The sequence below is a fragment of the Mercenaria mercenaria genome, chromosome 2 (assembly GCF_021730395.1).
Source record: "Mercenaria mercenaria strain notata chromosome 2, MADL_Memer_1, whole genome shotgun sequence".
Lineage (NCBI taxonomy): Eukaryota > Metazoa > Mollusca > Bivalvia > Venerida > Veneridae > Mercenaria > Mercenaria mercenaria.
In genome coordinates, this window is record NC_069362.1 from 118,335,044 (window position 1) to 118,358,251 (window position 23,208).

Below are 23,208 nucleotides of genomic sequence, written 5' to 3' on the forward strand. Positions count from 1 at the left end.
CCTTCCCTTATTTGGTTGATTCAAAATAGATAAATTCCGAGGCAAAACACTGTTTTAATACTGGCCTTCCGTTTCAGTTCGTTGAAATATCCTAATACCTATCCACTACAAATCATATTGAAATAAAAAGAAATAGTCCGTTTTTATATCAAAATTACACAAAAATGATAAAACATACATCATACAGGGTTTCAGAAATCCCATGTCCGGAGCCCGGGGGCTACTAAATTTTTTTCAGAGCGCGCCCGCCGGGCTACCTTGAAACTTCGTATCGAGTAGCCCGGAAATCAATAATTTAGTCTTCAAATATAATTTTGATAGTTGTCTATAATCCCCTTGTTTATCAAGAGATACACGCCAAGGGCTTTAATTATTATCACCTACTGTCATAATCGGCAAACAATTAACCGTTAAGGCAAATGTTTACAAAAACATGTGCACCTGTGATTTTAGACTGATCCAATGACACCAAGGTCGCTGATCGGTATTGTTTAAACAATATGCAAACCAGTCTTACAATTACGTCATTTTAGCGCCACCTGCCAAAGTGTACTTTCGGTTTCGCTGACCTCAATATTTATCGAGCGATCAGAAAGTTGAGGCAGTTGAGACACTGATTGTTTATGCTTTTCGATTTAAAAACTTGCTTAACATGCAAAAAAATCGAGCATGATTTAGCAAAATATCAGAAAGTATACAGAATTTTGGACAAACATAAATTCGGACAAGTTAAAGCATAGTAAAAGTTCCTTTTAGGGCACATCTATATAAATATATAATGATCATCTTGTAAATTTTGGTTGCAATTTCTTCTTTAAGTATTGGTCATCAGTGTGTGGAACACTAGGATTGGACGCAATGACAAGACCATTCTACCTTATTGGCATTCCATAACCCCCGTTTAAGCGCCCCGGGGGCGTTACATTTGCACCAAGGGGGCGTTTATATCTGCACCAAAATACCAAAAAACCCTAAAACTTTGAAAAAAAGATCTATGTTGTTTTCTACTGTCTGAAAAATGTCAAGTCCGTTATTTCCACAGTAATTACGCTAAAAGAAGTTGCTAAATCCAACAACAAAGTAAATCCGTTACGACTTTTAGTTGAGTAAATATGGCAATTAAGAAACACTGGCTGTACACGTTGACCCGATTTAAACTCGTAATGTCCACGTGTTATTGGAAAATCGTACACGCGTGTAGATTTTTTGAGAAGTTTATAGAGATGATATAGCGGACAATTGAAAATGAATAGTGGATATTTTACGGAACTTGGTGGGTTTTTTTCTAACATGTAAAATGGATATTATACGCAAGTGTTGGGTTTTAATCAGTTACTTTTTGAAAAATGTTCATCCCTTCAATAGCTGGTGATGGGATCCTAATTTACTAGTGATTTGGGCCACCGTGATTTGATGCGCTAACAGTCTTCGACCTCGCACACAACAAATTTAGCGGTCATTAATCAAGTAATTCATGGCTGTAATTAGTAGTATCTGTCCTAAACATTCGGGCATTCGATTCATGAATTTGTTGTGCACAATGAGAGGGTCGCAATGGGGTTTGTTTTCACATTATTAAACATGCATTCGAAGGTAACGACGTATGTTAACCTTTGTGACAAATGAGATGTTTGGCCTGTTTCAACAACTCCACTTTTCCATCCCCAGGTTTAGTAATGTGTAATCTGCAGAGCGCGTTCAGCCAGAGAGTCGCTTCAATTAGGAAACAATAATTTAAACGTCAGAGGTTATTTCTAAGGTCACGGAGTATGATTGGCCAGCTTGTAATGACAACAGCTTTCAAGGTCAATACTCAGTCAAGTGTGACTTACCCATTCTAAGTGTTCCAAGAGATGGAACAATAAGTGAATACACAGTGCCAAGAATCTGAGTGACGTTATAGTCCGTTTATTAAACCAGACAGATGTTTAGAATCAGACAGAATTATTATGTCACTTTAAAAACATTTGAGATAAATTACAATTCATACAGCTCTAAGGAATTTGCAAGTTTATAAAAATTGATCTGCGTTCCCTTTATATTGCCATGTTGCAATAACTATTAGGAGTACTCCTGATAATATTTCTCAGTTTAAATACATGTACCGGTTTTATCTTTTAAAAGGAGAAAAAGGAGTAATGATAATTGCTATTTAAGAGAACAAAAGTTATAACAATGCATATGGCTAAAATTATGAAACCTCTAATAACTTATTCAGTCCATCCACTGTAGTATAGAAGCACATAGTAAATAAACCGAAATGGCCATTGCCAAATAAACTTAAATGTCCGGGCTACCAGATTAAAATTTTGGTAGAAGTACATTGTAATATGCTGTTAATGTATCGTTATGATACCTCCATGTTAACTATGAGAACTGCCATTTATCACGTTTATCTCTTTTTGAGAATAAAAGGTAGCAAAATGCCTAAAGGTAAACGTACACAATTCTTATGCATGTTCATATGCGTGAAGTTTTTTCTTTTGGCTTTTATGATAAAATTAAAATAAGGGACGATTGTATTACATTCCAACCATATTACATTTGTGAAGCTTGTTGATGAATCTGGTTTATTACAGACAGCCAAGGAGACAGGCTAATGTCGTAAGTCCACATTCAAGAGAAACTTTACTCTTTAAATTATTAAGTAAAACTTTACAACCCGTACTTTGTACCGTATGAATGATCCTTTTTTAGCTTTTGATGAATGCAATAATCTACATATTGTCTCTTACTACATTGCCTGACTTTTTATTCATGGCTGATGTTAATGGATTTGACAATTTTTATAGAAATAAGAAATAAGTGTAAACAAAATAACCAGTATTTATCTAAATCTTCAATTTACTTTTACGTGAAACAGTGTCCCCTTGAAGTGTTTCAATTAATTAGAAACAGTCAACAATTAAACGAAGCAATTATTCCATCGACATTATGTCAAAACGCATACTGATCTATACCTCTATGCTATTCACTCAAATGATGTGAGCTATGAAAAGAAAAGACATACACTTTTCAAATGATTGAATTTATTTTCCATATCAAATAAAAAAATTTCTTCACAGTACAACTACGATTGTCATGCTTATCCGATATAGAATTCTTCATACGAAGACTGTTGATCCAACATACTCCACAACATGGCATTAACTTGACACTTGCAGTCGTCAGTAGCTTGGAATTTTTAAAGAGAAATCAATTATATTTCAAACAAAATGGAATAATACTTACCATAACATTGTTTTTCGGAACGTCGAAATCAAAATGTTAGTTTTCTTGGTATATTTTATAACTTACGGCAATGAATAAACGTATATTAATACATGAAATTATAATGTTAACGTTATTTCGATTGTTCACACGAAAATATTCAAAACAAAGGTACACGGTAGTGATAATATATATAAATAAATCCATAATGCATTAATAGTATGTCTTCAAAATAACTAAATAAATTAAACATTTGCTAAAGAAATTCATGATTAAGTATACAACTTCAGACCCGTTCAAATGTGTTGTGGTTGGCCTTTGTAATGTGATTTCAAAGCAACAAATATACTAGCTGTCATATAATTAAAAACACCTAGGCAAGTGAGTCATTTTATCTCTTCAGAATAGGCATCTTAGCAAAACATTGATCCATAAATAATTCAAGAAAGAAAGGTTGCATTAGAAAATATGTTCAAATTTATTTTCAAATAAAAGGATTTCAACACTGATGATAAGACTGAAAATAACTTACGTTCTGGCCTTGGATCATGTACTGCCCTTCGATGTGTAGATTGTTGTCCGTGGGACTCCAGCAACATATGTGGTACATAATCATCACAGAAGGATGCAATTTTCGCTCCGGCAGTTGCGACTATTTCTGACCTCGTCATTGGCATTGGAGTAATCGTTTGGTTTACTATAGGTGGGTATTTCACAAGCTGACAAAACATACGCATATGGCATTAAAACTAAATTGATTTAAAGTTGAGAAATGCTGGCCTCAGCTTTGAGTTTCCATAAACTTGATTCATATATTGGATAATATTGATTTATAACCATCAATTAAATGTAAATTCATATGTCTTCTTGAAATGTCCATTGTTTACATTTGGTAGTGAATCATTGAAAGTAAGATTTTTTAGCTGACGGGCAACCTAGAGTAGTCTTGTCATTTGATAGGCTTCTCCTACAAATAATACTGCCAGGGTAGTAAAGGCTGGAACTTGCAAAAATGAATTAACATTTAAAAGAGAATGTTTTTAATTGCATCAAAACTATTTTAACCAAATTCACACATGTAAATTCTGGATAATTTGTCGTGTTTTATTGTCACTAAATGCCTTTCAGTAAAATACTTCAGAACATCTTGGTTGTGAGAAATTTTGTATTATTTTATGATTAGTTAATGTCCACCTGTCAGATGGCTTCGTGTAAAGGTAATTAGAAATGCCTTAAAAATTCAAAATTGGGACATGGTCTGTCTACTAAATATCACGTACATAATCACACGACTACTTACCATACTTATGTATCACAGCATATCATTTTCAGGGAATACGTTCTAATTAAGAAAACATTAAAACGATAAATACATCATATAACATATGTTTTGGTATAGCTGATACATTTTATTGTATGAAATCAATGTTTGCTTTATCCATTCTACAATCTGTTGTGGGATTATGATCGTCATACGGAAATGAAAATATATGGTTATTTTTATTACTACTGTTTTTTTTTTTAAAAAGTCTTTCAAGACTTTACAATTTTTTGTCAGTTGAGGTGCGTATTAAACATCTTCAACATTCTTAGCAATCTATAACCAAAGAAAACAAATTCAAGGCAGTAAACACAGTTTGTTTTCAAAGCCTCATTTTCATTATTCATGAACGTTTAAACTTACCCTCTGATTAATATATGTTGGTTTCCAGTGTTTTATCGCAGAGATAAGGCATATACCATGGTCAACTAGTTTGGATGCAATATACCCCTGTTTAAACAGAAAAAAAATACAATTCACTTCTATAACCACGGATTTCTTGTTACCACTCACCTATGTCGTAATGCTTTATATCGGAGAAAGCAATAAAAGAACGAAACAATACATGTAAGAATGAAAATGCATACGGTTATAATTGTGTGGTAAAGTTTTTTTCATTTGTAAAATATATTGCACATTTCCATATTTCTGAAAAAAGAACTTTCGTTTTATGGGAATTCTAAATTGATGAAAGTAAAAACAAAACTGTTCGTGAAAATAACATACGGTATTGAAGTCATGTAACTTGATTCCATTCAAATGACCAGGTATATTCCTGGCGCCAAACGTAAGAATTTCCGTGTTGTCCTCCAGATTTTTGACCGACTCGAAATGAAGGATGTTCCCATCTGGCATTAAAATTCCGCCTCTCTGTAACGTATTTAAATAAGAGATGTCAGACATTTGTGTTTTATTATTTTGTTATAAATACCCGCAAGTTAAGTTGCTGATAAAGAACACATCCTCTGCATATTTTATCTAAAATAGTACATAAATTTCTTATACGTCTTATTCATGGTTTTTAAGTGATAGTGGTCTTTTGATTTTCTTTTTTCTCAGAAGCAACTTCATCTGATTGATATATATATAACGTTGTTCAAGTGTAACTTCAGGAGATTTTTTTTTGTTATTTCAACCCTGGTTTAGCATCAAAGGATATCCACAGACTTCGATAAAAATCAATAAAAATAAGATTTGGATATTTTACGTTTTGGTTGTGAAGCGGCAATATTCCTATCTAATATCTGGGTTTAAAGTTAAGAGGTCTTGTAAAAGAACACCCAACATAAAGTGTAATGAAAATTAACTTATGATAATACTTCACTTTTGCTTTGTTTTTTGTTTGAGTGAAACTCAGCTCTCAAGTTTGGAACATCCTAGTATTACAGATCAACCTAACACTTCTCTATTGAGTTAAATTCCATAACCCTATTGAAAATATCGAAAAAGGTTGTTAAAAAGTATTTAATATTTAAGAAAGTAGCCGTAACATTAAAATATATGCTGACATAGCGCGATGCCAATCCCGCTATCTAAGACCAAAAATAACCTTCTGTTTTAGATTTATGCAGACATTATCCACATATATCATGTACACTGAAACTGTTTTTAATTATATACCTCAGCCATTGCAAACGTCACACACAACAGCAGCGACACAAATTTCATCTTGAAGTATGGTTTATATTTCTCCTGTTGAAAATAAAAAAACAAAACAAATGTCAAATCATTACGTAAAACTAGATGCTCCAAACAGTTCATTTTATGTTTTCTGAGAAGTATGTCAACTTTTCGTTTGTTAAGATAAACAAATTCCCAAGCAATGGCTTACATTGTATCTTATATGTATAGTGCAATACATCTCATAGAAGTACTAATAATAGAAACCGGAATTATTGAAATATTTACTTATAATAGTTCCTGTTTCAGTAGAAACAAATCATCAGTAAACAATAACATGACTAGTACAAACGAATAATGACACACCACACTATAATAAGCTTGTAGATCTACATTATTTGCATTTTGGTCAAAATATTACAGCAGACGTAGTAGATGGTTAATGTGAATGACAAACCTTACCTATCTGCACACCGTTTTGCCTTTACAATTGCACAGATCTTTCCGGATTAAATATATTTCTAAAATGAGGTTAAGCCAATCATTACGTTTCAGGTTCATTCTGCTATCAGCAGAAAATACTTAATGTCTGCAATAATGACAGACGTTCAGAACTCAACTGTCAAAACATGTCCGTTAAAGGTCAAGGCAATACTGTAAGTGGCTTTCTTTTGGTGGCAGGGGAGCGGTGTTTTGCTAGATTTTAAGCAAGTCCACGTTCTTCGTAGGTTATAAGAACAAACAAGCAGCACGTCTGCTTTACATTGTGATATGGCACTATAAGGTAAGCTTCAAAATGAAAGCATTAATTTTTACCTACGTTGTCACCTTTAAAATGAGTAGACATTACAGCCTACCCCTAACCCCTCTCAAAATCAAGAAAATTTGAGCATTTTTTCCTTACTTCCAACACATGCCATACACTCGTTTGCACCATGTACTTTCATACAATTACACCGAGTTTTCATATAAATCAAAGCCCTGCTAAGCAAAGTGTCTGCCAACCACCATGTTTCAGGAGAAAAAACAGGTCAAATACACTTACTGTCAATTTTGCTGTAGAAAACACATGATTCGTTCAAATCTGCCTCCAAAATAATGATTCACAAAAGTTTTGGTGTAGCCAAATATTCGCATCTGTTATTTATAGCTACATGCATGTACACATTGATTTCTTTAGAAATTTTTGAACAAAGCTACCTACCCTAAATATTTAAAAAATCGATACCGATGTATCCTTCCATTTAAATAAAGTAGTATGTGACAGGCTCGTTTTAAAAAAGCATCTTTAAAACTGAGATAGTACAGTTGACAAAATAACCAATTTTTGTACACAAGAGCAGACGTCTTGCGAAGGTTTCTTAGCTCAAAGGATGCAAATGTTTACACAAAGATATAGAACATGCTCACATTTCTAATATATCCTACATTTCTTGACTTTTTTCCATTTACTAAATGCCAGACAAAATATCGATATATTCCGGCACAACGGCTTCTTATTTCTATAACTATTTCAAAATATTAGGGGAGTGTGGATTAGAAAAAGTAAAGCTGTTTAATATCAAAACAGATGTTGTGAGACTTTACAAAAGGATGCAAATAACTATGAAGTAATAAGCAAAAGACATGTTTTAATTTGAGTTTATGGGAAAACACAGCAAGACAACAGTATTTGCATAGCTGGTAGGAATACAACTTAATATTATTCATTTTTGAAAGTTTCATCAAACATTTATATTCATCAAAACTTACTTATCAGTTACTTAGTATGAAAATAAAGGACAAAAGGAGAGTAAGATAAAGTTCAGTTGATTTTGGTGAGAGCGAAGTCATGCATTTACAGATTAAGTGTACATCAGCTGTCTCTTCATACGTTTCTTCCCATGGCCGAGTATCGGCTAGTCACGAAAGGTTAAACTGCGTATTAGGTTTCTATAATTGAATTTCGTATGACGTAATTCAAGTTTTATAGAATAGTAATTTTTCTGAACCAAAAACCAATACTTTTGTTCGTTGAAAATACGATTAACAATAAGGATTTCAGTTCAACTTTCACTGCTTCAGATTTATATTTTTTCTGTCGTATGGTTAAATAACATTTTTAGGTGTTTATGCCTTATATTCGAGAAACAAACGTATTTTGCATTTATCAAAGATATGCTGATTTTATGGCATTATTTGAAATTAATTTCTCGTGTCAACATTTTTGTTATCCTTATTTAGATAATAATTGTTTGAAAGAAAGACCCTTTGCCCATTTTATCAATTAGCAATTAACAGAAAAGTATTCCGATTTCAGGATTTATACAATTACTGCCTTTTAGGTCGATCGATATAAGGGTTAATGTTAGTCTAGGGCATGTATGCCCTTCAATTTTAGTTTACATCTGAAGGTATTACGGATGTTTGACATTCAGCAGAGACGTCATAACAATGCGACACCGAACGTTTGTGTAATACAATATTTTTTTACGAATTATATATGTGACTGCATATATATATCTGATCATAATAAGTTTTTTTTTAAAAAAAAATACTTCAGTTCTAACCCATAATGTATACTAGTAATAAACAAGAGTGAGCTCTAAATAATAATTGAACTAGCTCATTTCATAATATTTATTGGCTTTTTTATATCCATATTGTTTTGTTAGTTTTATTTGTTACAACTGAGATCATTTGCCATTTATTTTGGTCATATTCCTTGCTATTCAACTATCACATCACTGGCTAATGATCGCAAAAATGTAAAGCTATAAAGGACCCTGGCCAAGTATAAACTTATTTGCAGATAGCATCATGATCATGCAAGTAAAGTTTGAAGGTTCCGTTTAGGTTGGTGACCTATATTTCGGAAAGGTATTTAAACTGGAAAGACTTGCCTATTAAAAAACGCACTGCGCAAGGTAAGATTTATTATTCATGTTAATGTCGCATATGTATATTTCATGAATGATATACAGACATTTTTGTATCCTTTGGTATGACACCTGTAAGATCGTGATTTACCTTCCATTCACCTTCATCATTCTCAATATGTTGACACTGCAATAACATATGATTTTACGAAACTTTGTACATAGAGGGTAATATAAAGAATATGCAGTAACAAATATATCAAAGGAACCGCTTTCTGAGATAAATACAAGACATTTTTCATTAAAGAATGTTTTGATAGAAATTACTATTAAGAATATGCACGTGCTACATATTAAATAAATTTGGTACATAAGACATGTTTTAAAGAGAGTTCATCAATAACATTAAAAGTGCATTTTTTCACAGACAGAGGGAAATAGAGAATATGTAGGTTATTTTATTGTGCTGTTATAAGTGCATATATCTTAAGGGGAGTTAATTGTTTAGTAACAGCTTCGTACTTCATGCAGAAGCATGTTGTCCTAGTCATATTCGTACATATTAAGGTCATTTGTAGGTCTATGTATATTTACACCGGTAGTTCACTTAAATAACACTAAGTGTATTGCATGCAAGAACGATGGCTTTACTAATTGATAGCAAAACTCTTATCCAGAAGCGGAAAATGTTAATAGATTTTCGAACAAATTTCAAATAAAGCGTTTAACAGAAATAAGAAAAGTACTGTTTCCGACACTTGTTACTAACGATTGTAAGAATATAGTTATGTTTTTATTTTAACAGAACGGAATTTTCACAAGAATTCAAGATGAACTTTGTGTTGCTGTTTTTGTTTGTGGCGTTTGCAAGTGCTGAGGTACATATGATGAACTTAAATTCAGTCTGAATTCTTACCAGTCTTCTTTTCATACTATTTTGGATAAATATTTTGTTCTGAATATATGTGATTAAACCTAATCATGATAAGAAACTTAAATTCCGTTTCTACATTTATGGAGATGGGTGAGAAAGGTACCAAATCGTGCATTATTTCGTACATTAATCATTAGATATCTACACTCCAGTTTCCATGTCTGTATTGTTAGTGCACAAAAATAGATATTATATTGTAATCCTAAAATATTAACATTTTGTAAAATTGACATGTGCTGTCCAAAACTTTCTAAAATATGGCTTTTAAGCGTGATCATGTTCCTGATTGTCCCTTTTTCCGAATGATACCATTTTCTTTTAAACGCGTAAGTATATTTCAATTATACAAAAAGACAATCCAGATTTATTATTGTCTTTATAAGCAAAATGAAATAATAGCACTATTGCAAAATGACCGCTTTTACTATCTCAATTTCAATAATCAAGTACCAAAACAGATTCACCTCTTCTGCGGCTACCAAAGATATTGTTATGCATTTTTCTTGTCTTTACACAATGCAAGTTATTTGCAACGAAATTGTCTCCTAGATAATAATAATAATAATAACATTTATTTATTTAAGGGGGATCTGTGGGTCTGAAACTTGTAATATTATAGTGTAAAGCTTATGAAATTTATAAAATATTACCATTTACAGAGAGGTGGAATATTATTGCCAGATGGAAACATTCTTTATTTTGAGTCGGTAAAGAATTTGACGGACAACACAGAAATCCTTACATTTGGTGCAAAGAGGCTGCCTGGTCATTTGAATGGAATCAAATTTCATGACTTCAACACCGTATGTTACCTTTATGAAAAAAAACCCTATCTAGCATCAACTTAAATCTTAAGCAGGTGTAGGACTTTGAAAACGGGAAGTGTGTAATATATTAACCAATTGCTTAAAAACGACCATTAATTATTTACATCGAAAGTTTACATTCATTCTTTCTAATATCTTTGTTCCTTCTTTTAATACATATGTTTTCTTATATAGTAGAGAGAATTTCAATATAGAAAATGGCAAAAGACGTTGCAAAATGGATTTATGCTGATTTCTTGTCATATTTGACCAGGGTTATATTGCATCCAAACTGATTGACCACGGCGTATGCCTTATTTCTGCGATAAAATACTGGAAGCCAACATATATTACCCAGAGGGTAAGCTTAAACGTTCATAACACTTTGTTAATATACAGCAAGTGAATCGTGCAAATGAAGCTATAAACAAAATTTACTTCTTAGTAGGCTTCTTAGTAGAAGTTTGGGTTTAATGTTTAGAATGATTTTGTAAATCTGACTAGAATGTAATATCTAAAAAGTTCCCTTAAGTTGAATCTTCAAAATCTTTGAAAAATATCGTCTCTATTTCAAAAACAGATTAATTTGTATTGATTGAAATAAGAGGCCTTCATGGTCAATGGGTAAAGGGCCCGTAAAGCATACGGTTGAGATTTTGATACCCAACTGCGCCAGGAAGTTATTTAGCTAGTTTGGGGAAGGTTTATGGTATTACCAAAGTGCATGCATGTATTTATTTCCTAATTCGCTACGCTCAAACGTAAATAAATCGTTTATCTCATAATCAAAATAAATCGAGGGAAGAAAGGAGAACAAGTACATTAATTCATATTTAGGATTTGTTATCTGCATTGTCATGTATCTACATTGTTAACACATTTTCTAGCTTTAACACCAACACATCATGCATGTACTTTAATACTATTTTTTCAAACTAAACGAAAACTGCACATATTTATACTGTAAAGCAAAAAACTGCAAAAAAATCTGCAAAAACTTTATTTATAATTATATCCTGTTCACCTGAACTTCAATCATATAAAATATCAATTTTCTCTAATTCCTACACGGAAAACTTACATATATGAATATACTTCCCCAGTCAGTGTGCTGCGTGGCGGCTTCTCAACCCTACTCCGTCGTGGGAGGGAGAAGTAGAAAGATACCAAGTCTCAAGACCAGCTTCCATCTTCTGGTGGCCTGACACCCACTTCCCACAATTTATTGCCGAAAAATATTATCCTCAGTAGTCCATAGAAGTTCAATTGCTAGCATAAAACATGTACATTTATTAAAATTTAAATGTAGGTCTTCCAAACATATCATTTCATTAAACTTATGAGTACATATAAATTCATTTGAATTTTTACAAAGCATTTTTATCTTAATGAGACTGATAAAAATCAGTTTTGCACTTTTTGGTAAAATACTGTCATCTATCTTTCTATCTTACAAGAAAATGTAACTTTCTATTTTTAAAGGATCTTTATACGAGGCAAATGTATCGTTCGTGGTACTTCACTCCATTATAGAACAGTTCTCTATATGCATCAATCTAAAATTCTTATCCATTCCGAGAAATCTAGGCGACAATGTGTCCAGAAGAACTCCTCAATTCTTGGAATAATCTGTAAAATATAAACTAAATTGTATTATTATCAACATCGTTTTAAAAAATGTCGGATTATAATTAAATCAGCTCTTACAATTAAGCGGATCAAGCAAGTTAAGCAAACATATAAAATACATGGGGGAAAAATCCATTCCGTGCTATGTACTGTTAATATTCGAAATAACGTTAAAACTCGTAATACATGTGTTTATGATGTGGCTGTCACACTTTTATGAACATAAACATATAATTTTTGTAGTTCCTAATTTCTTTTTTTGATAATTGTTTTCTCCAATATTTGAATATTTGTCAGGAGTTTGATGACTGATTGATATACAAATTCATATTATTGAATTTACTAGTTCTGATAATCTCACTTTATGGTTATTGTATAATTTTGTTTTAAATATTGAAATAAACGCAACTCCAACCATGTACCAAATGCACAACATGTATATCAACCAGTTTTTCTTTTAAATCTTTTCAAGACTTTAAAGGTCCATTACTAAGGGAAAGTGAGTTGGCAATTTTTTTTCATAGCCAGTGCATAGACTTCTGCAAGACACTAAATAATGAAGATTGGCAGGTCAAAATTTACAGAAGGTCTATGGAACTCAAAGAAATGTATGTGTACTATGTTGAAATTTCAATGAATCAACAGAATGACCCCCCAGATCTTTTTAACTTTCTTCATACTTCATAGAAAAATAATTGTTCATGTGCTGCGATTTATTTCGAATTTCTACATACCAACTTTCATTTCCCAATAAAATGAAATAGTTTCTGTGCTTTTTAAAAGAAATTAAAATGTTCACTTTCCTTAGTATTGGACCTTTAATATTTTACTGAAATTTAAAAAAATGATGCAATGTTTAGACTTGCAATGGGTGGGCGGGATGTTTTCTAGTTTGGATACATGTAAGTAGTGTGTGTGTTGTGTTAAGCAATGCAGACAACCTCGAATGACTTACTTGACTATTCACTCAGCTATATACCAACTGAAATTAGCACGAAATAATCGTGCAACAAATACTTCAATAACTTTTCAATACAGTAAAATCTCGATTTAAACCTAGGATAAATACATTAATTAGCGAAACAACGAAACCACGATGTTAAAAAGTCGAAACAAACGATGATGAAAAGTCGAAATCACGATGTTGAAAAGTCGAAACCACGATGGTGAAAAGTCGAAACTACGATGATGAAAAGTCGAAACAACGATGATGGAAAGTCGAAACTACGATGTGAAAAGTCGAAGCAACGATGGTGAAAAGTCGAAACAACGATGATGAAAAGTCGGAAGTACGATGGTGAAAAGTCGAAAGCACGATGTTGAAAAGTCGAAACAACGAAACCACGATGGTGAAAAGTCGAAACAACGATGACAAAAACACGAAATATTATCGTGTTTTCAACATCATAGTTTCGTTGTTTGGAGTTTTCACCATCGCAGTTTCGAGTTTTCACCATCGTTGTTTCGACTTTTCAACATCGTGGTTCTGTTGTTTCGACATTTCATCATCGTAGTATCGTGCTTTCGTACTTTGGGTGTAATTTTACGCGGCGATGACCTTAACAGGACCGTGCCGTTATGCCTCTGAAAAGAATACAGAAATCAGTTTCATTACACTCTATTGCGGCCTTCGATCAGTTTAGTAACATATATTGTTTAAATACTGTTGTACTTTTATTGACCTTAACTTATTTTCATTATTGCTAAATTCGTAAAATTATCATGATATAATTGTAAAATAATACCAAATTATGAAACTTGTCAAAACAAGGACAAGAACGCAACCACCTACAACGAGACCTACAGCAGTATACATAACTAATCCCCATCCTGCGCAAAAGTCACAGGAAATTAAAAGTGGATTCATAATGCATGGTGGGTAACAAAAGACACGACATGTAGAAATGTACCACGCTGCTTTATAAAATGCTTTTTGAAAGTGTTTTATAATATAACACATATATACGCGTACAAATAATTTAAAGAACTGATACTAATATTTTGTTTCAATTATTTTGTTTAAGGTAAGTATGCGATACTTTCTTGCATTAAAATTAAAAGGAGTTTCTAATGTAATATTTTTTTTCTTAGATTGCACCAGTATCAAAAGATTATATTAAAACAAAGATAAAGCTTTATATTGAATTTAGTGTAAGGTCTTGATATCATTTCAAAGTAATATAACCTACCTGAGAATGCAATCTAATGTAAAGTGTCAATGCATTACAAATAACGAAAATCCGTCCGAAAGAGATGTTTCTGTTTAAATTTTGTCAGCTTGTGAAAAACCCACCAGTAGTGTACCACACTGTAACTCAAATGCCAATGACGAAGTCAGAAATAGTCGCAACTGCTGGAGCGAAAATTGCGTCCTTCTGTGTGTCACAAATTGACATACGGGCCTTATTTTATCTGTAGTGTAAATGCAGGTATTGCATCATCTTTTTGTAAATTTTTGAGTTATTGAGGTAAATGTCAGATTTCACGCATGAAATACCTCTCATATTTTTCTATATTTCATAACATAAATTTCCATGTAAATTTCATTAAATTCTGTTCAGTAATAAGAAAGTTGATATTTTATAAACTTCAGTAATTTATGTTTTTATCCCCAAAACCACTATAATGGGCCTCAAATTGTCAATTTAAATTCGCGCCAAAGTAGTTAGATTCCCCGGCTATATCGTGAATCCCGTGAAAATGACAATAGTCATAGCTCACGGCTTAGCCGTGAATCCCATGAAATTTAGTATTTGGCGGGACATTATCCTTTAAATAGACTGGACTAGATATGCCTTGCGCACACCACCTTACGACTTTATAGACGAATCTATGTCTGAATTATTTTCTTGCTAGAAATTTATGCTCGATCGAGGTAAGAAATTTATTTGTTAGATTTTTGTATGATTTTGCATTACGATTTTTTTTGGATAAATTTTTGTTCATTCTACAGAATTCTGTAACATTTACTTTTCGGCATATGATTTTTGCTAGTTTCGGTATGTCAGGATGATTTATTAAATTTTTCAGACTTTTGTAAATTATTTCGAAAGAGGAATCTAAAATGTTTCATTTATATAAGATGTAAAATTTGTACTGAAATTTGTAACATGATATTTATAAAGTACTTCGTTTCAAAAACTTATGTCAAACATTTTGTTAATTATGGAACGCCATTACTGCATTGTATGGTTATGTATAAATCTATATGGCAAGTCTAGTGCCATGTTTGTAATATATTATTGTAATATGAAATTGTGTGCCAGTCTATTGCATACACATACAATGTCCGTTTTAGTGTATGGCATTTGATATTATATGGATGCCAACTATCATATAACGTTTGATTTACATTGAATTTTGTTAATTTGTAGTTGTAAATAATGGCTGCAGTTTATCATTTCCATTACTATAATGTTTCATCATATACTTTTCATATCTTTTTCATACTTTAACTTTAGTCTTTTAAGTAAGGAATCTTTGTAATACTGGAAGTAATTAGTGACGTATTTTTAATCATGTGACGTCTGAACTTAGTAGCACATATGTTTTGTATAAGTAGCACGTATTATTTATGGGAGCCTACGGAGGTATGGTGTACCCAAAGGAGCAGTTTTATGCCCTGACTTATTTGTTTTGCTATGGTGCTTACCGTATGTTATATATTTTAGCTTCTTCCGCCAGACGATTTTTCCTGGTGATGTCATAACCCGGAAGTACAATGCCCGAGGTTCACTTGTCTTCACTCGCCTGGATGTGATATTCCCAGCGCAGAGCTTTCGTCCCATGGTTGTGCCGTAAACCGCAAAGACGATGATTTTTGTTATCCTCTGAAGTCAGCTCAGGGATGCAATCACCTACCACCATAGGGAGCCAATACGGAATCAACGTATTCACGGTTTAAAGGGACTGTATTTTGAATTTAGAAGCTGTTTTGTTTGTGCTACTTAAAGTTCACAATTACATTAAAGACCTGTGTCACGTCAGATTAGAATGGACTATAAGAACTTTTGTATCTAGAGATACTGAACTTTTTTTTTCTTTCTTATAATCAGTTTTTTTTTCTTTTCATATCTATTCATTGTTAATAATCATCTTATGTAAATAAATTTGTAAATATTGTAAAGGGTGTTGATTTGTTCTGATGGTTACTGTCGCCGGTACGGCCTTTCCTGTCACACTGTGATGATTACGTATCACATATGTTGCTGGAGTCCAACGGACATCATGCAAAGACAAGGGCACAAATACAAGGTTAGTTTTTCAAGAAACATAAATTCCTGTGTTATTGCTAAATTTATACAAACGTATGTGTTAACGTGTATGACCATAAGACCAAAAAATAAGCGTTTTTTTTCTTCAGTTTTTGATCATCTAAGTTTTTTCTTTGAAATGTTAAACCAGGAGATGAATTAAATTTCATAACGTAAGCGTAAACTGACTGGTAAAATACAATGATACTCTCATCTAACACAAACATCTGAGATGATATCTAGTTTAATTGGCTGACCAGATGGATGTGGTTCTAGACATTGAAATAACATATTTTTGTTGACATAGAATAACTAGGAGTTATAATGAAGAGATGTGTTCCTTATGGCGAAAATAATATGCTAGGAGATGTTTTGGCTCGAGGACCAATACAGGTCTAGTATACCAAAATTGACTTGAGGCACACCAGTCCCGTTTTATAACATTTTTATTGCATATGTTCGACTCTTCTGGGTTTTTTAAACAAGGTAAAGATATTTGTTCAGCCTCATTTAATTAATATCTAATGACGGGGACGAAATTTTCATCCAAATATTTGTTATGGATTCATTTATGTATGCATAATTATTTTTTTTGTGGCGGCCATATTTAATCACTCTTGTGATATAATATTACTTCACCAGATTTTGTTTCGTGAAAGATATACTTTTTAATAATTTGTTGACATGTCACTGGAAGTATGATTTTTTTTGCGCACCTCTTGCTGCTCATATACGTTTAAAATCAGTGCACCCAGCATTAGCTCGTAGATCATTTTGAAACTAGGCTTGTCATTATGTCTAGAATGCACACACAAGCCTAATATTGACCTTTTTCTTTTATTCTCTCTTCATTTATATTTTGGTATTTCATTTTTCGTATTTTCCACAACATTATATATATCAGTTGTATTGCTGTTTACATCTAAGAATCGATCTAAAAAGGATTCACTACCTATATGACCTCGACGTCAGAACGTGCCGACGTCCCGGTTATACAGGATCTTTATGATAATTGCTACTACCAAAAAATACTATGTAACTACAATGCACTATATAATGCACTGTAATAGCCATGTACATTGGAAATTTCAACACAATTTGTTATAGCTGAGCTACATGCGTTTTAACACAATGTCACCACATTGGTGTTACTTTATGGCAAGCATGGAGGCTCCAGGACAGGGACAATTAGGTCCTACATAAAGATGCGCCGCTGTTCTCTGAATAAACCAGTCAAGCAGATTTTGCAATTATTTTCCAATCCAAAGTCACTGTTTAAAGGTCGGTAATGATATTTGATTAGAGAGAATCTAGGCCAAGATCAACCTTGTGTGGGGCACCCTAAAACGTCAGCATCCTCTCATAGCATTGCAGTGTAGCAGAATACTTGAGATATACAGTTTCACAAATAGCTGCATCAGTGGGCATTTCATCAGAAAGTGTTCATGAAATTCATACTTAACTCTGAAATATCACCAAAGGTGCGAGCAATGTGTGTACCCTATCTTTTTACCAAATAGTAAAAAGACTACAGGGTGCAATGTTGCAAAAAATCTATAAATCTATAAATATGCAGATGACATTCTAACAGGGGATGAGGCATAGGTCTATCATTTTGAACCTCAAAGGCGGGATAGATAACAAACAGGGGCTTAATAATGAGGGGGAACGACCTGCTCTCGCAAAAAAGAACTCAAAAATTGCAAACGGGTTCTTTACACAATTTTCTTTAAATTCAAAGTCCCTGTTGTGCACAAGAGCAATATTTACAGCGGTTTTTACAGGACCAGTAGGTCAAGCAATTGCCGCACCCTCCATATTCGCCCGACCTAAGTCCCTGTGAGGTTTTCTCTTTCCTTAGCTGAAAAAATGCTGGCTGGGCATCGCTTCAATTTCAGAAGCGCCCTTGGTCAGTGTATCAGTGTCTGCATAGTATATCAAGGGCAGATTACTCTGAGGCTTTCATGTCATGAATAGTCCGGAATGAAAATTGCGTTTCTTTTAAGGGTGAATATTTGACTGGTGTAAGCAGTATGCTTAAATACAGGTTTTCTATATGTTATATGGACAGTCTCAAATTTTTTTGAATCCCGTCATATTGTCTTGAAGCATTATTGCAATTCCATTATCTGAAAATTTGCTGAATTCTAGCGTAAGAACTTACAGTGTTCTAGCCAAAGAGATTCTCATTTGTATTGCAGTAAAATATCATTTGTAATAAGATTATACCACCTTATTTTGGACCTCAACTTTGGACTGATATGAAGAAATGGAACGGGATCAAAGAACATAAAACATGTATTTGTGAGTTAAAAAATGTCACCCGCGAGAATTTCAAGGATTTTTGCAACAATCGTCTGGTTTTCCCGTGCGACTAAATTTCAATTTCTGTATGGGGATTCGCTTTTGTTCATTTCTGGTCGCCATTGCCAAATATTCTCTATTTTGGAGATTTTCGGGAAATTTCACGTGTTATTCCTCGGTGATGTTCCACACTTATTTCTTTACACTTAGCTATTTTTCCTTTCGTAAAAACAGCTGGAGTTTGAAAAAGAATCTACAATTTAGTAGTCTATAAACGAAATTTGGAAAAAATGCAAAAATGAAAATTAGAAAAAGAACTTAGATCTACTTTGCACGAAAGAATCCTGCCATTAAGTATTCACTGTTATAAATTTCTTTAATGATAGAGTAAACTGCCCTATTATCGACACTTTAAGCACGAACGAACATAGTGGATGTCAGGGCAATTTATTTTGCAATTGAAATTTATCTTTTAATAAAACCAGATTTCTTTGGTTAAAAAAGTGATATGCAACTTCAGTATTTTTGCAAATTGACCAATGAGAACTATTTTAACAAATGTAGTCAAGTTCTTTAAAATTTTCAATTTGCCTTAATATCGACACCCCCTCTCCTATTACCGACACCTTTAAGAAAGTGTAAATTGAGTTTTTACTGGTAAGTTTATTGATTAGTTGCCTTAGTTTTTTAAATATAATATCAAAAATGTGTCTTGCAATTATTACTAAAGCTAATATGTTCTGGTTGTAAATAGAAAAATAATAAATATAAACCGGACCATAGGCAGTTTTCCTGTATGTCCATTAATATAGTAACTTCACTTATTTTTTTTTGTTTCTAGATACACAAATAAGGACAATTTGTATACTTTATTGTCAAAACTTTCATATTACATTGATTTCACTACAATTGACTCACGCAAAGCACTATTAAACCCAGCTACATTTGTAACCACCCCAGTATATTTCATTACTATAATCTAAGCTCGAAAGAATAAGATTTTCCATTAACACTATTACTGAGCTGAATGACATTAAAGGTACATATAGAATTTGTTTTGTTATTAAAAACTAAGCTTTCATAATTGTACTCTGTCAAAGGGAAGAATTCTAAAATATTTTACCGGACCATTAAAGTGTCGGTATAAGGAAGAATAAATAAATTGATTTTTTTCGGGGAAACTGAAAAAGCTTTGTAGATTTCAGAAAAAGGCATTTTTTTGACAGAAAGTGACAATACAAAAGAATCGAACGAAAAAGCAACCCATGTTTGAAGTGAATTGGCTCAGAAATTAAGTAATAAAGGAAAAACGCAAAGGTGTCGGTATTTTGAAGGTGTCGGATTTACCCAATCTTACTCTAATTCCTTTTATCCGTAAATCTATCCAACTGATGTCAAGTTCACAACTGTTTACACAGAAAATCCATCATCCGAGAATTGACCCAGTCCGTCAGCAGCAGTGTTTGGAAGAATTTCAGATGAATAACATACAAAACAAGCACTACATGACACAATAACTTTTCAAACGCTGAATTTCAATGATGTCATACAATATATGACGTCACTAAATATCTCGAGCGAGCAAGTGCATAGGCGGCACGATATGTGGGCTCTCTTACGCATAGCTACCCCAATGATAATTAATTTAGTTATTATTGAAGCTAACTGAGTCCCGAATTAAAGATGGTAAAGTAAATTAGCTGTCGACTTTGCCAATCTGACTACGTGGATAAAATTTAAGTCAAAGGTGGGGATGATTCGGGTTGCTTTAAGTTTGTGCCCAGACCTAAATCTGAGACCAAATAAATTGTTTCCTTTATTACATATCGATACTGCTAATTTAAACGAAACCGTGAAAAGGGGGATTTTTCTGTCACCGACAAAAACAAACAACCTTGTTACGGAAGGTGCGTTAGATGTACATTTATTAATTCGATATTTTGACAGTGTAGATGAATGTTGGTTAGAATACCCGAAATTATTAAGTACTGTCAAAGATCATCAAAGGATATACGGATATACGTTGGCTCACAATTAATTCATGTTTACACCGACTCACGTAATACAATTGGACAAATAAATGTCACATAGAAGTTCAAGAATACTACAAAATGTTCTGTATTAATAGCTGTATCTCACAAAAATTATACTTTAAATTTCATCAAATATTTCAAACGACGCGTTTAGTCGCATTAAATAAAAAAATTGATGTCTTATAAATAAAACGACAAAATAAATTAATATTTGTAATTTTTGCGTTGAACATTAATATATAATTAATTAATAAGTGAATTGGTCATATTCATATAACTTGTCACTGAAACTGAAACTGAAACTGAAACTGGTTTATTTGCTTAAACGCCTATTTCTACATTTAAAACATATTCAATGGCGTTGTACAATACAAGTTGAAATAAAATATTAAATATAAAATATTTTAAATAGGATTAATTAAAACGAATTAAAATAGCAATTATTAATTTAAAGTTAATGATAATACTATATTTTAAAATATTACTAACATATAATTATCACAGACAAACATTAAATTTCTATCACTGTCACTAGCATCACTGTTTTAAAACTCAGTCAAAACTTAGAATAATGCAAAGTAGTCTCTGAAGAAATGCGTTTTCAATTTTTTCTTAAAGCAGTCAATTGAAGAACTTTGTCTGATGTTCAGCGGTAAATTGTTCCACAACTTTGGCCCTATAGTACTAAAGCTTCTATCACTAAAAGTTTTTCGCTTGTTGAAAGGGACGGTGTAACAGTCAACTGATGACTCCGAGGATCTGAGGGAGCGCTGGGGGATTTTCGGTGTTAAGAGTTCAATCAAATATACAGGCGCATTTCCAACATGGCAATTGAACATGAACAAGATCTTAAAGTTTATTCTGGCTTTGATCGGCAGCCAGTGCAAGTCGTAGAGTGCCTGCTTAGAACTGTCTCTTCTTCTACGATTCAGAACTAACTTCGTACACATATTTTGAATGCGTTGCAGTTTTGCGATGTCACAATCAGAAATACCGTTTAAAATAACATTACAGTAGTCTAAATGCGAAATAACCAGCGATAGCACTAAGGTTTCAGTTGCATTCTGAGTCAAATATTTGCGAATGTTTTTGATTCGGAAAAAGTTCAACATTGCCGTTCTACACTTTATTTTTATATGCTCTTTGAAAGTTAAAGTTTCGTCCAAATAGGCCCCCAAATATCTGATGTTACTCTGTCTCTTGATTTTATCACCACAAATATCTATCTCATGAATATTTAACTTATTCAACTGAGGGGCACTTCCAAAGGCAATTTGTTAAATATGTCAACACAAGATCAGTGTCAAATCTAATGGGAAGTTTAAGTTCTAATCTATTTGTTACTTCAGTTGTATTTAGCGTATTCAAAGGTGAGATTTATTTGCCTTTAAAATAAAATATTAACAGTTTTGGGGTATTTGGAGTGTACATTGTATTTCAATTGACCGCCGTTGAGAGGGATTCTCGGCCATGTGGTTGAGGCAGCTTACTTCGAATCACTTGCCCCTAAACGGCGTAGGTTCGAAACGTCCCTTAGGGTGTAGAATTCTATCATGTAAAGAGGTCATCCAGCTGGCTTTCGGACGGTCTGTAGATCCACTTTGGTTTTCGTCCGTGATGAAATAATGTCCGGTCTAGGGTCTTATTCCCCCATCAAAAGCTGGAAAGTCGCCATCATGACCTAAATTGTGTCCCTGTGCCGTAAAACCAAGCGTAAAAACAACAACACTAAAACCAACAAATGTGTTTCTGTTAAAAGCATTAGGTCAACATAAGTTCTGAAGCTTCATGAGCTTCCGTATAATATATATACAATGAAAATTTATTTGGCATGTTACTATATCGTGGCGCATACACGACAATTTTGTGTATGTTTGACCTAATGCAATGTCATTTCATATCATGTAAATAAATGCATAAAATTCTTTTTCAGCGCTGGCGGACAATTGCAAGTGTCAATCGAGTTCGATACCGACAAGAGAACTTTCTGCAGGTCAGGTGCTTCCGTAGCTAGGAGGGTTGGAACCTATTGATCCTGAAACAATCCTTGTTTGAGATGACAATAAAATTCATCATTGAAGTACATGTGTCACTTGTTTATTTGCTCGAAAATAATAACAACAAAAGCAGAAATGTCGTTAAGCTGGCTCCTGAAAATAAAATAATCCCAATAATCTAAATTTGGGAGGAATGAAAATAAATTGTATCGTTGTGACATTGGCACGCACGTGGCAAATCAG

General features: G+C 33.0%; 2 protein-coding genes across 2 annotated transcripts; one reads left to right on the plus strand and one right to left on the minus strand.

The window, feature by feature from the left end:
- Positions 1 to 3,035: 3,035 nt before the first annotated feature.
- On the minus strand, positions 3,036 to 6,219 carry LOC128548787 (uncharacterized). The gene is made up of 5 exons (XM_053524255.1): positions 6,152 to 6,219; positions 5,258 to 5,401; positions 4,895 to 4,981; positions 3,743 to 3,929; positions 3,036 to 3,174 (listed from the first exon to the last, which is right to left on the minus strand). The coding sequence occupies exons 1-5, from the start codon at positions 6,197 to 6,199 to the stop codon at positions 3,086 to 3,088; spliced, it is 555 nt and encodes a 184-aa protein (XP_053380230.1). The 5' UTR covers positions 6,200 to 6,219; the 3' UTR covers positions 3,036 to 3,085.
- Positions 6,220 to 8,972: 2,753 nt separating this feature from the next.
- Positions 8,973 to 23,048, plus strand: LOC128555396 (uncharacterized). Its single transcript, XM_053537665.1, has 7 exons — positions 8,973 to 9,057; positions 9,815 to 9,887; positions 10,603 to 10,746; positions 11,024 to 11,110; positions 14,656 to 14,753; positions 16,559 to 16,632; positions 22,902 to 23,048. Exons 2-7 carry the CDS (start codon positions 9,840 to 9,842, stop codon positions 22,976 to 22,978), a joined length of 528 nt encoding a protein of 175 aa, XP_053393640.1. The 5' UTR covers positions 8,973 to 9,057; positions 9,815 to 9,839; the 3' UTR covers positions 22,979 to 23,048.
- Positions 23,049 to 23,208: the final 160 nt, after the last annotated feature.